This window comes from Puntigrus tetrazona, chromosome 11, assembly GCF_018831695.1.
Source record: "Puntigrus tetrazona isolate hp1 chromosome 11, ASM1883169v1, whole genome shotgun sequence".
Taxonomy (NCBI): domain Eukaryota; kingdom Metazoa; phylum Chordata; class Actinopteri; order Cypriniformes; family Cyprinidae; genus Puntigrus; species Puntigrus tetrazona.
In genome coordinates, this window is record NC_056709.1 from 178415 (window position 1) to 193076 (window position 14662).

A 14662-nucleotide genomic window follows, 5' to 3' on the forward strand; every position below is an offset into this window, starting at 1 on the left:
AGCTAATAAAACAATAAAAACAATCCAAATGAAACACTAATGAAAAATACATATATTTTTTTTGTTTCCCTCCATGTCATGTTAACGTCAATCAACATCAAAAAACTATGAACTATGCAAATATGTTGTTCAAGTTAAATGAACATTTTTGGGGACTTCAAGCTAATATTTTAGATCATATAGCATTGGCTCCCAAAAATGTTTGGGTAAAATAATAAATAATCTTAGAGTAATGGTTTGTTAAAAAATGTTAGAATCTATCATCATTCAGTTTCATATCATTCTAAACGTGGGACACAAATGTTTTTTTTCCCCCACTGCTCTTCAAATAATGAAAAAACAAGAGGACTGAATCATCAAGAGCTGAAGAGACACCAGACCGATGTATTTCCATCATCACCCATGTCCTGCTCTCACTAAGAGCAAGTTGAGCCCTTTCTGAAGTCAAAACAAGTGATTTTCTTTAATTAGGGTTGTAATATTAAGTGCCTCAGATGAAGATTGATCTTCTCAGAAGTTTGAGTACAGCTCTACCAGAGAGGTGCAGGATGTAGTCGGTGTGTTGAGGACTCGGTGTGGTTTTGCCCATGCTGGCTAATTGAGGACCAGGCCTGTTGCTACTTTCTGGATCACCCGCATAGGTTCAGGCTTTGTTCACACCATGTCATAATTACGGTAATTTCAAGATAATGTGACATTCTACAAGATTGTGCACCTGAGCACCAGACTCATTTAGGCACTTCACAGCCATTGATGGTGCCACAGAAACACAATTCAGAGCCAAAAGAGTAGAAAGAACGTCACATTGTCTCAAAATGTATTATCAGCATCAAAACGGACAAGCAGCTAAACTCCCCTCCTGACAGAAATCCCATGTGCCTTTATGACCCTGCAGCAGCGAGGCTGTGTTTATGGAGAACAGGAGACCGAGCCTCGAGGGACTTCATGTGACTCAGACATTTCTCTTCATCAGATCACAGCCAGAGCCTTTGTTTGTGGTCCAAGTGTTTCAGTGAAGAGACTCCTGATTCCTAAAGATGCACTCTCAGATGAATATCACGCCCAACCATCACATCACATCACATCTGCCATTTTCGCTTTCATGTCGTGACTTTCTCAGGTTCGAGTTACACAGGAGACAAAGTTCAGGTGGTGTCTTAAGCTTTATTAGCTATACTATTTAACTAACAGAATATAGTGTATCTCACCCATGTTCCTCAGACACAGCAGGCGTTGTCACTATTCAAACATACATAGCAGAGATGTGCTAGTCGGGTACATCCACAGAGCAGCAGATGTCCATCAACTCATGAACACGTGATGTGTGGAGAACAGCAATACTCAACATCATAAAGGGATTCGGGGTGAACGACAAGAATACAGAAAACAACCACCATATTACTGAGGTAAGGAGAAACATCCCGTTTAGCCGAAATCACAAATAAAAGACCAAATAAATGAGAGACATGAATAAATAATGATGTTTGATGTCCAAGTCTTGTGTTTACCATGAACTCTGAGATATTTTGTTCTTTCATGTAATCCAAGAGCACAAGCACAGCACATTTCACATCTGGAATGACAACATGAACAACGTAAAGCAGTTATTAGAGAACGAAGAAACAAACAAAACATGACTACAAAAGAAAAAGAACATTAGCGATGTCCAAAAAGGCCATGAGGTGATGGATGATGAAGCACGCGTCATGCTCCTACATGGGTTTGGTCGTTCTGATTATATTGAGAACAGGAAGCACGAACAACTCTGCTGATAAAAATGATTTTTTCTCTGAATAGGAATCTGTTTGACAGCTCATCGTATACACACACACACACACACACACACATAATGAACACATACATATAAAATAAAAAGCCATGAACAAACAGGAGTCTGTCATGACGCAGGAAAGCCACTGCGATCTGGTTTTTGATCTACGGACCACAAACAGCAGATGACATGCAGATCTCTGCTGGTGTCAATATCAAACATTATACTGTAATATTAAACGCCTCCGTCATGGACACAGACGTCTGAAAGATCTTTATCGACTCATTCTCAACAGAAAGGAAAAGGACAGACGAAAGGAGGGCCACGTCCGACGAAAGCAGACGCTCGAAGCCTCTACCAGCCGCTGTTGTCCCAAGAGTCCTCGGCCGGCTTCGACGGGCTCTTCCTGTCCTTGCCGTCTCCAGCCTTCTCCCAGTCGTTGTCCCAGGTCTCCCAGCTGTCTGCAGCACTATTCTTGTTGTTGGACTGATCTTCTGAGCCTCGCTCTACAGAGTTGCTGCTGAGAGCCGTGTTACTACCGAAGGTTTCCCAGAAGTCCCGCTTGGGCCCCTGGTTCTGATATCCTTCCTCGTAAGCAGAACTGAAACCAAAACAGCACAACAAACAACGTCTCTTTTCTTTGTCTTTTGATTGGACGAGTGCAGGAAATACTTTCAGAAATCTAAGGACCTGAAATCATTACAGAGAAATAATAATAATAAAAAAAAAAACCCTGCCTGGATGGTAAATGATTCTTGACTTAAAAATACACTATATACCTACATTATACATTTACATACATTACTACACATGCATTATATGCTGAATTTATTTACAGTAAGTATAGTGATATTTTAAAACATTACTACAATTTAAAACGGTCATTTATTTCTGTGATGATGCTGAATATTGAGCTGTGCATTACTCCAGTGTCACATGACCCTTCAGAAATCAGTCTCATATAATGATTTACTGCTCAAGAAACATTTCTGATTATCATTTCGGTTGAACAGAAAGTGCAGAAGAACAGCATATGCAAAGAACTACTTTTTTTCTGCATTAAAACGATCTGCTGAATGTAAAGCCTGCCACTATAGATTATAATAAACATGATTACGGTAGAAAAAGGTTTAATTTTATATTAGAAATCATTTAGGTTGTAAATCTAGATTCTACAGTGATCCCTGATGAACGCTCATCACGTGTGAACAGAACCAGGATGTTGACAGTCAGATATTGTTTAGCATGCTGCATTCTCCTTTTATTATAAATGTAATGTTTGAAACTCACGAACCGCTGAAAATGTATTTGTACAGAATTCTCTTCGCTTAGTGTTTCTGAGTCAGTCTGTAATTACCCATCATCAGCAGCCTCCTGTTTCCCACCGAAGAACGAGGTCATGTCCTTCCAGCCTTTAGCTCCTGCTCCCTGAACCTGAACGAACACAGAGCACTCATCAGGACCAGCTCCACGCCGAAGCAGACCCCTTCATCATCGCTGCGCTGGGATCTCTTCAGGACACTTCTTTTGAATATAGGCTCATCTTCCAGCTCCCCTACAGTTAAACAGTTTTACCGTTCTTCAGTCCATTCAGCCGATCTCTGGGTCTGGAGATAGCACTTTTAGCTTAGCATAGATCATTGAATCTGATTAGACCGTTATCATCACGCTCACGAGTTTCTATATCTTTCCTACTTAAAACCTGATTCTTCTATAGTTATGTATCAAGACTGTTGGAAAAGTGTGATTTTCTGATATTACACAGCGCCTGAAAACAGTCCCCAGCTGGGAAAAATATCAAGTGTTGTGTCATTTCTGAGCGAGATGCTAACGGTCTAATCAGACTCAATGATCTATGCTAAGCTACAGCTGAAAGCCAGTCCGGGAGATCGGCTCAATGGATTCAAAAACGGTAAAACTCAACATAAACTAAATGTAAAAGTTGGAAAATTAGCCCGTTTTCAAAAATAGTGGAGTATTCCTTTAACTAGAATTTTTAAATCAATTTTATGAACTCTATCGCTTTCAGTCTTTTTTTTTTTTTTTTTTGGTCATATATAATTTTCAAAAACAGCTTTAAATTGACTCATTTTGCCACATCAGACTCACTTTGTTCAACGCGTGAAAGGGCCTTCTGGTTATTTTGTTAAACAGTATTACAGTAAACATGAGAGGAGTTCATTTTTAAAGACCCCATGAAACAGTTCTCTTCTTTTCTATTAAACATGTTTGGGGCTCATTCTTCAGAGCCTGAGACACAAAGATAATTAGAGTCATCCATACTTCAGTCAGTTCTTCCAGAGAGATACGGTACAGATGAGAGAAGTGTTTACGAGCTAGAAGCACAGAGAGCTGTACTCTGGACTGTCATGGGGTCTTTAATACAGGCGTCCGTAATTACTGCCCGATTTCCAGAGTCTTCATTACATCTAAATCATCGTACTCACCACCGTAATCACAGCGGCAGCACAAAAAGAGAAAGAAAAGTGAGTTGAGAGAGAGAAAGAGCAGAGGTTTCCGTCTGATCACGTCAGACGAGCGCGAGCCGCCTCGTACCTTGGTGGCCAGACCGCTGATGCCCACGGCCATTTCATCAAACAACTTTCCCTCCTTCACCTACAGTCAGAGCAGCGTTAGAAAGAAACTAGCTTGATGAGGACTTCTGGACGGAGCTCACACACTGCTGAAGATCAGCCAACAAAAAAACTACAAAACAGCGTCGTGTGACACTGAAGACGCTGAAAACTCAGCTGCGCTTCACAGAAATTAATCACACTTTAACATTCACAGAGAAAACAGAGCTTTTATATTCTAGTAACATTTCACAATTTTCGCTGTATTTTTAATCAACTAAATACAGTCCTGGTCAAAAGAGACTTTTTTCAAAAACATAAAAATCTTACCTTCTGAGCGCTAACCTGCACGCGTTTACTTGCACACAAAATCAGTTTGATAATCTAAAGGTACTCGGGCTTGAGGACAACCTGTCCCTGACTTCTCAGAAACACACTCGCTCTTAACTAGACTAGTAAGAAGCGTGCTAGTTACCTTCTCCTGTGTGGGCTTGATCACACTGTCATTCAGCGTCTGTCCCAGCTCGGTGGCCTGAGAGAAACACACGGGTCAACACACACACCATAATCTCCATCACACACACACACACACACAGCTGATGAAATCACGAGACCATCGGCACTGAGGAGGCATGATCTGACACGTGACGGTCACGCAGACTGCGTTTGAGGAGCCAAGTCAAGTTATGATGTGCATGGTGAAAACGAGCAGCACCTGCACACACACACACACACACACACACACACACGAGCATGCAGCATGCGGGGAGTGTTACCGGCTCTGGCGGTGGTTTATAGCCCCGTAACTTCATCCAGAGCAGCAGCAGAGACAGAATAAAGCAGCGTGTATAAACTACAGACACAGAGTCTGCTGCACTTCAGGGAATAGTTCACACAAAAATGAAAACCTGCTTAGAATGTGCTCCTCCTCATTCATCTGAGCATGAGTTTGTTTCTTCAATCAATCAATCATTTTTATTTCTATAGCGCTTTTAACAACACAGGTTTCATCAAAGCACTGTACAGTATAAAGTAGAAGAGTACACTGACAGGGATGTATAATGAAGAGAGTGAACAGTTTCTTATTAAATGCAGAGACGGTCTCTGGAATCAATTCGACGTCAAATCACTAGAAGTTAAGTGATTCATCATGTTTATAGAAATGCGTCTCTGCTTCAGCGTCTCAGCAGATGTGAATGGGTGCCGTCAGAACGAGAGTCTGAACAGCTGATAAAAACACTTCAAACTGTGGCCTCTGGCTAAAACCGTCTCCAGTCTCATTCTGACGGCACCCATTCACTGAAGACAGAGCATCCTTTGATGATCTTGTGTGATCAGAGTGAACATCTCATTTCTGAGTGAACTACTCCTTTACCACGGTCTGTGTTTCTCACGCCACTCTTCATTCAGATTGTGATAGTTTTGTTCTTAAACACCAGCTCTTCAGCATCTTACAACGATCACTCTTTTTTGTTTTTCTTTTACAATAAGATTCAGATAAGAGATATAAGAGATATTAAGCAGACTCGAGTCTTCATGAGGAGACGTACCTTCAGAGTCGCTTGGTTGGCCAGTTTAGTGGTCTGTGAAGGACAGAAGATGAAAGTGTCTTTATAATCACAACCTCATTAGTGATTACACAGCAGCTGACACACACACACACACACACACACACACACACAGACTCTCACACACACTCACTTCACCACAATTAAAGTACGAGTTCAGCACACATTAACATCAGCTTCTTAGGGTCTGTGTGTGTGTGTGTGTCTGTGTGTGTGTGTGTGTGTGTGTGTGTGTGTGTGTGTAATGTACTTACACTGTCTTTAGCGATCAAGCAAACTTACTGGCTCCCACGGTGAAGCTGCTCCAGCCCTGAAACACAGACGAGGTTCAGGACGAGTGAGGGACAGAGCGTGATTGAATGAAAGCTGCCGCGGTGTTACCGAGTAGATGGAGGACATGGCGTTGTTCACAAAGTCCTCATCTTTCTTGGGCGGGTTGGGAGTGTTTCCAAACCCCACATATCTATTCTCCTGCGCCCCGGTCGCTCCGGCGCTGAAACACAGAACCCTTTTAAAGCACGTCTTCTCTTAGTGTCCTGAACGTGACACACGGGTGTCTTGTCAAGATTCAGGGTCAGTTTCCATGCGATGCGTATATTAGCGTTTAATAGAAACGAGTGAAGCACAAGCTCACTTCTGGTAGGAGTTGACGTCGTCGCTCAGCCAGTCCTCGAAGGCCTTGTCCGAGGAGTGCGTGTGGTTCTGACCCGCAGCGGCACTGGACCTGAAACGACAGACGCTCTGTTAGCCGTCAGCACCGGCGCCGCTCACAGAGAGTCCGTCTCGGGGCAGTACCGGTGCGCAGCACTCAGGCCGCTCTTGGCCTGCGGAGGAGTCCAGTTCCTGGCGGGAGAGTTCTCCATCGTCCACTCCTTCCCTTCGGCCTGAGTCACCACCTTCAGCACGGATACACACACACTTCAGACACTCAACAGACAGGTTGTTGAGAAGACCTCTAGCTTTCTGTTTCTTTATGTGATATGGCAATAGCTCGTATAAGATATATAATGGTTTAAAATGAAGAAAGTGTTGAAGGGACCTTGTCTCTGAAGAGCGCAGCGGCTTTGCTGTTGTATTTCTCCTGCAGGCTCCAGCTGGGGTCGTAGTCGTCCTGCAGCTCCAGGAACATACGGAACTTCCTGTTTCCTCCGACCTTCATCTTCTCCAGCTCCAGGTCCTTCCACTTGTCCATCGACACAGACCGCACAAAGCTACGAGGAGATAAACAGAGTTTATGATCATCAGACACACTTCAGATTCCTCTAAATCAGAACGGAGCTGACCTGAGATGGACCCCGAGGCCCCTGTGTTTGCCCGAACACTCCAGACAGATCCAGATCCCGTACGTCACACTGACCCACTGAGGATTAAACGCTCCGCACTCGAAGCACACCTGACACACACACACACACACACACACACACGCTGAACACACACCTCCTGAGACAGAGAGAGAGAGAGAGAGAGAGAGAGAGAGAGAGACTCACATTGTTCTCGTCGTCGGACCGGACCTCCTTCAGCACTCGTCTGGTTCTGGGACTCGCCATCGCTCCTGAAACACACTCTTATGATCTTTCAGGTGCACACGGTTAAACAAGTCTCTCAATAAAGCCTGCATTGGTTTGATCCAATATTATTCAAATCTTTTTCAACACAGTTGAGTGAAAAAGACATTTATAATGTCACAAAAGATTACCGTTTTAGGTAAATGCATTTTTAATGAAAGATATCTAAACAGAAAACATTATTTTAAATAACTAACCTATTTTAACATTTTACTGTACTTTAGATTAAAAAGATTGGTGAGCAGAAGAGACTTCTTTACAAAAAAAAAATTAAAAATCTTGCCGTTGAAAAACTGTTGCCTGTTTATGACTGTAGAAGTGAAAGTATTAGTCTGAGAGTAATGTTAAGATGTGTCTTCAAATCTTGATTGTTTACAATAACTTCTATCTATTTTAAAAAAACTAATCAAATCACAGCATCTGTGAAGAGTTTGAGAAACAAAAACTAAGAAAACTCAAGCTGACATCACTCCTGAACAGAGTTTTTATAATACTGCGAAATTCTCTCTGTCATGCTATAATAATAATAATAATAATAATAATAATAATAATATCAAATTATTCAAAAAGTGTGCTAGATGTAAACTAATCTGCCATTTTGAGCCCAAAATGTGTTTCAGAGGTCCTCTCCTGACAGAATGAGATCAGTCTGTAGATGAAATAAGGCTCAGATCTCTGATGTGTTCTTAATAACTCGATCAGATTCGTGTGATATGATCGTGATGAAGATCCGACGCGTCTGTCTTTACCTGCTGGGTTTGTCTTCGGCTCTGAGGAGGAGGAGGATGATGATGATGATGATGGTCTCTCTTCACGCGGATCTCATTCACTCATCAACAGTCACTTCAAACGATTTCCACCGAGACCAAGCGTTTCGACCACCGGCTGATCTCTACCGTTTAACGCGTTGAAACACCGGCCTGACCATCGATCGGTGCTGCGCTGGCAGACAGCGGCATTCTGGGGACATCCGCGCTGCGTCACGCCTGCGTCACCGGCGTACGTCATGCGTCGTGACGCAAGCCGGAAGAGACGCGGAGCAGCCAATCAGAAGATCGCGAGACCTCACGAGACACACCCCACAGGTAAAACAACCATAAGAGATATTTATTTGAAAAATTTTGCGTCATCATATGCATCCATTTGTTGTCCCTTTGACTCACTTAAAGCGCCAAAAAGTGCAGTAAAACGTTTTAGTGCTGTAACCAGTAGAGGTCATTATTGATCTGTCTCCTATCTACACACAAGACATGCTATAATATAGAAGAACTGACTTCATGATTTACATTTATAAATGAATGCTTTAATCTCGAGCATAAAATCATAAAATAAATCTAAACAAGACTTTGTCTTGTTTTCTGAAATATAGAAGTTCAAGAAACATTAGACAAACTTCATACACAGTTTTTTGTTTATTAACGCATTCCCAGAATGATTCCAATAAACTAATTATTAATGAATTAAAATCCTATAATTATAAAATTACATCCAGAAATCCTCAGAAATCCTCAGTAGTACTGCTTCCCAGTCTGAGACTGAGCTGTTCAGCACGACTATTAAATATTATTATTATATATAGATATTAAGGGTGTAAAGATTTTATAGATAGTTAAACTCTTCAGGACGTTGGGCCTCCAGAAGCAGCACTGGACCCCTCTTATATCTATATGCAGCTATAACTGTAAGAAAATCCAAGAAATTAATAAGATCCTAAGAAGAAAACCATAGCAAAACAGCTTATTTTAAGGAAATAAAGAAAAGTAAAGTACAGTAGACAAAAACATGCAAATACTAAAACTAGACAAAGTCTTGTTTAGATTTATTTTATGATTTCATGCTCGAGATTAAAGCATTCATTTATAAATGTAAATCATGAAGTCAGTTCTTCTATATTATACCATGTCTTGTGTGTAGATAGGAGACAGATCAATAATGACCTCTACTGGTTACAAACACTTTTTTTAGGCACACTGTCGCTTTAAGTAAGTAAAAGGGACAACAAATGGATAGAGATGCATATTATGACGCAAAATTTTTCAAATAAATGAATCTTTTATTATATCTGTGGAAGAACACGTGAGTCTTCTATCAGAGGAGACAACCATTGAGGAACGGACTGAAAACGTTCTGGTGGAACAAATATCATGTCTTTAACTGTAAGCAGAAAAGTTTTGGAACTGCTCTCAAAAACGGAGGAAACAGTGATGGAGAAGGGTTCTCATCAAACCCTGTAATATGAATATAAACGTGTGTGTGTGTGTGTGTGTGTGTGTGTTCAGTTTACTGAATCTAGTTTCAATTGATCATAATTATTTACAGGTGAAAGAACATGATATCAGAATGTGTTTTGCTTTTTGATAGAAACACATTTTCTCATGATGAAAAGACACGAACACATAAAGATAGAATAAAATGGATTTATTTAGTTTGAAAGCAGAGGCTGATGTTTAAAATGCCATCGTGGTGTTCGTGCAGAATCGACTTTACTTGTGATCCACGTGTCTTTATAGTAAATATTGCCACGGGCGTGTTTAAGCATCATATCTGACAGCGCTCTTTATCTGATTTTTATTCTCCACTGTAAGACGATTTCATGCATAAGTTTGTTGTCAAGCTTGAAAAATGGCTCTACTTTACTTGGTGAACCGGAGGATCAGGAAACACATTCTTTGGCCAGCAATTAAGATCAAGACCAGAACGTCTGAGCACGTCTTCCAGTGTTGAGTGAAGTCTCGTATGTGTGACCTAGAATCTGTCCTCCGTTAATCACGTCATTCTGTGAAACATACTGGAGTTTCTGAAGGTAAAAAAGGTGGAACATCGCAACATTTCACTCGTTGAAGACAAGAAAGATCCGCAAAAACAAAGACCAGCAGGATTATCAACAAAATGTACAAAAATTGCATTTTATTTATTATCATGTTTTTTGTCCAATTACATTTAGCCCCTGGAAATGGGGGACTGTGTGTTATATTGTCATTCCTACGCATTTTATGTTATGAAGTCAATTTCATTTTGATTTTTTCATTTGAACTCTATTCTGAGCTGAAATTCTGAAAACCGTGTCAGTGTCCAAATATATGGAGCACGTTGCCATTATTCCCAGTAAATATATATTTTTATATTGGATTGAAATCAGGTGATATAGCGTGGGCCATTCTATTAGCTTTATCTTCTTTTTCTGAAACAAATGGAGTTTTCTTTGCTGTTTTTTGGGATCATTGGGTCTCATTCACCAAAAGACACAAAATCTATGGACGTTTTCACAAATAAATCACGATCGTAAGGAGCGGCGTGTAGCCCTAAATTCAAACAATCGAAGTTCTTTCCTTTCTCAGGAGATTCGACGTCGAGGACAGGCTCCTTCCAGGGATGAAGACCAGAGTCTAAGGTATATAACCTCCTCGTCTTTTAAAGGGTGGCAGGTGCTGGTTAGTATTCGGGTGACTGGGATCTTGATCAGGTGGTGGGTTCGGTGGAAGACGAAGTGATTCATGAGTGAGTACTTGTGATTAAAAGAATGGCATCTACACTAATATTAGTCTGTCTCTTTCTCAATCTGTTTTCACAGTTTGTATCCAGACTAGATGGTGGATCAGCACTCAGAGATTATGTTCATCAGAGACCAGAACATCTAGATGAATCCGTGGACAGATCACCAGATCCTGATGCACACACACACACACACACACACACACACACACACACACACACACACTAAGTCATTTACACTATCTGACACAGCTGTGTTTAAAATTGAACTGGAAGTTAAGTGCTGGGCGTCCGGTCAGAGGAGAACTGACCCCAACTGAGTCTGGTTTCTCCCAAGGTTTTTTTTTCTCCATTCTGTATGCATGGGGTTTTGTTTCCTTGCCGCTGTCTCCTCTGACTTGCTTGGTTGGGGACACTTAACTTCTAGTGATTCAACGTCGAATTGATTCCAGAGACCGTCTCTGCATTTAATAAGAAACTGTTCACTCTCTTCATTATACATCCCTGTCAGTGTACTCTTCTACTTTATACTGTACAGTGCTTTGATGCAACCTGTGTTGTTAAAAGCGCTATATAAATAAAAATGATTGATTGATTGATTGAAGTGATGGCGTGACGCCACGGTCAGTGTAGAGTCTCCTTTGAGACGCAGACTTGTGTGTAATCTTCAATACTGATGATGGTAAGATGTGTTTCCTCATTACACTACTGGGGAATTCCAGTCTTTATGGAATGGGGATGTGTAAGATAATATTATTTTGTTTTTTCTGGTAAAACTTTTCAAATAACATTTGAAACTCAATAAGTCCTTTACACAGTCTGACAGAGCTGCGTTTAACATTGAACTGGAAGTGAAGTTCTGGACGTCCGGTCAGAGGAGAACTGACCCCAGCTGAGTCTGGTTTCTCCCAATGGTTTTCTTTCTTTATTCTGTATGGATGGGGTTTTGGTTCTTTATCTCATCATTATATATCACTATCACTCTATTCTCTTTGAGAAAGGTTTCTATAAATGAAAGCGATTGACTGATCATCTTTTCTCGTTGATCACCAAACAAACATCAGTCTATTTATCGTCAGAAGAACATTCTTCTACGTCCACAGATCCGTGCATCTTTGCTTTTCATGCTGGTGCATTTCATCTTATGGAACATAACAATCGTAAAAATAATATTTCACTAACAAAGTGAACAGTTATACAGTTATAAAAAGTTCAACAGTTATTGGAGAATGAAATGTCACAATCATAAAATGGATTGGCGACAAATAGTTTAAGAAACAAATTGATAGAATATTGTAGAAAAAGTCTTCAGTAAACAGTTGTATGGATCAACTATAGAAACCTGTTTTTCCAGAAAAAAATTGTGAATCCATAGAAATGTCTCACATCTTAACAGTGCATAGAAATGTTTAAAAAATGAAGGTGGGGTAATGTTAAGTTTTTAAGGTGCATTTCCTGTGGAATGAGGATGTGTAGGAGAATAATATTATTTATTTTTAGTTCTGATGAAAACCGAACAGATAAGAGTTACTATTCAGACAGATCCTCATTCCATAAGATCTGTACATTTCTCAGCAGTATTTTGGCTATATAAGCTTTCACTGAACAGCACTAACACACACCGAATGAAGGACCATCCACACCGAATCCTCATCTGACAAGAGAAGGTTGTCTTCACTTCATTATCGTCACTCTGCCATTTTTTTTCATTCACAAAAATGAGATCTAGGGGTAATTCGTAATTCTATTTGATTACTTTATTGCAAGTATATGAATGAATTCTGGTTCCGAACAGGTCTGTGATTTGGAGAAATGAAGGTTTATCAGAGCGTCCTGCTTCTCTTCAGCTGCCAGTTACTTCCTACTCTGGGTAAACAAGTCTTTTTTCTTAATGAAAACACTCTGTATTTGCAGTCACTGATTATTTAGCACCTTGTTTTCACAGCTTTAGACTGTACCGTGATGAGCGGTAACCTGAAGCAGATAGACGCTGGGTCTGGTTTAGTCAGCGGAGTGAACATTTATAACGAGGTGTTCATCCTGGAAGATAACGTCTTCTCAAAGATCAACATGTCTCTGAAGCATTTCAGTGTTGGTCCTGCTGGTCAGCTCGGGGTGGATGCAGCAAACAACATCTTCAAGCTTCAGAGTGGCAGGTTTATTCAGTTTCCAGGTGAAGAGTTACAGAGGGCAAAAAAAGTTTGACATGTTTTCATTTTTAAGATTAACAATTGCAACAAGACTATTTAGCTACAGTCCCGAAGATCTCATCTTAAGGTTTATGGTTTATAAATCTGTAACACAAACGGTTGGTTGTGTCGTCAGGACTTCTCAAACAGGTGGATGCTGGAGGCGATCAGATCATTGCAGGAGTCAATATGAATGATGACATATTCTGCTTAAATATGGATGCTAACGACAAATGGCCATCCAGCAGTATTCCTTGGACTCAGATCGGTGGAAAGCTGAAGTATTACAGCTGTGGTCCGTACAGCTGCTGGGGCGTCAACAGCTACGACCAAATCTACATCAATAGGGTAATGAGTTAAATACGAGAGCTGAAGAACTGCTTCGATACACCAGGCTTCTCAAAGTACAGCAATAAAGTAGATACCATGCCAGGGTTTGAGTCTCTGACAAAACACAGTGAAAGAATTAACAAACACTTTCCTGAGGTCTGTCTTTTGGTCTCGTGCAGGATGTGTCTAATAATGCCTGTTCTGGGAGTGGCTTTGTGAATATTCCTGGACTTCTGTCCATGATTGAAGTAGCAACTGATGGCAGCGTCTTTGGTGTTAACTATCAAGGGAATTTGTACCAAAGGTGAGCTGAACTCTCATGATATTACAGCTGCGGCTGCGTTTTTGTTTCCAGAATTAACTATAAGCAGGTACACCATGACTCCGTTTTCCAAACCATGATTTTGGCTTGTCCTGAATCGCTACGGTGCAGCTATAATAAGTGTTTCTATTCAGACTACTTAGACTGGTTTGGATAGGTATCTCTGATTCGTCATAAACATAAACAGAGAGATCTGATCACAATGTTTCTCAACAACATGCACTCAGTTCTGTTTATTAACTATTACAAATTCCAGCTTTAAAAACTTAGGAACTACTCAAGCATTATTATTATCATTATTTTTATAAACCAAATGCTGCCTCCATGAAACCATCATTTTCTATTGCAGAACTGGCGTCTCTCGCGCCAACCCGTCTGGCACGGACTGGATCTCAATGGTTGTCTGTCCCAGCAGCCACAAGCATGTGAGCTTCGACCTGGGAGTGCTGTGGGTGGTGTGTGTGGACGGCTCCATCCGTAAATGTACTTTATAGAGAAACAAGAATTCTCAGAGTAAACTAATTATGATGATCAAAGTCATTATTAACAGAAAGCCAAGAGCTTGATTGTACATTCTTTTCTTTTTTCTTTTCCTTCTTTCTTGTTGAATAAATAAAGCATCTATCTCATCAATGTTGTGTTTCTTTTGTGTATTGGGTGAAACAATGAAAAACCCTAAGCCCCAGAAATGCCAGCTACGGTGGCTTTAAAATGAATATCAAAAGAGAGGTTTGACCCAAAATATAAAAGGGTATTGAGATATCTTCTTGCACTATAGACAAGTAAACTTTGGAGAAAAGCATTTCACGAGTTTACACTTACATATAAGTAATGGCGTGCTGTCCGGGGAGA

At 40.6% G+C, this 14662-nt stretch overlaps 2 protein-coding genes across 2 annotated transcripts; one reads left to right on the forward strand and one right to left on the reverse strand.

Annotated features, from left to right (window-relative positions):
* Positions 1–1144: 1144 nt before the first annotated feature.
* On the reverse strand, positions 1145–8437 carry LOC122353951 (ADP-ribosylation factor GTPase-activating protein 1-like). The gene is given in 15 exon segments (XM_043251861.1): positions 1145–2372; positions 3129–3205; positions 4328–4387; positions 4820–4876; positions 5121–5150; positions 5895–5927; positions 6167–6183; positions 6186–6222; positions 6294–6405; positions 6547–6636; positions 6708–6808; positions 6952–7123; positions 7196–7305; positions 7400–7464; positions 8227–8437. Coding segments are annotated over 14 exon segments (1203 nt in total). The 5' UTR covers positions 7460–7464; positions 8227–8437; the 3' UTR covers positions 1145–2125.
* A 4054-nt stretch (positions 8438–12491) lies between these two features.
* LOC122353953 (fish-egg lectin-like) lies at positions 12492–14443 on the forward strand. Its single transcript, XM_043251863.1, has 6 exons — positions 12492–12636; positions 12765–12839; positions 12915–13142; positions 13295–13506; positions 13668–13792; positions 14160–14443. Exons 2-6 carry the CDS (start codon positions 12782–12784, stop codon positions 14302–14304), a joined length of 768 nt encoding a protein of 255 aa, XP_043107798.1. The 5' UTR covers positions 12492–12636; positions 12765–12781; the 3' UTR covers positions 14305–14443.
* The last annotated feature ends 219 nt before the right edge of the window (positions 14444–14662 follow it).

Excerpts from the sequence above, each read along its gene's own strand:
- LOC122353953 (XM_043251863.1), top strand. The coding sequence starts at position 12,782 with ATGAAGGTTTATCAGAGCGTCCTGCTTCTCTTCAGCTGCCAGTTACTT. Across the intron at positions 12,840-12,914 it reads CCAGTTACTTCCTACTCTGG|CTTTAGACTGTACCGTGATG; the intron begins GTAAACAAGTCT and ends TTGTTTTCACAG. Across the intron at positions 13,507-13,667 it reads ACCAAATCTACATCAATAGG|GATGTGTCTAATAATGCCTG; the intron begins GTAATGAGTTAA and ends GGTCTCGTGCAG.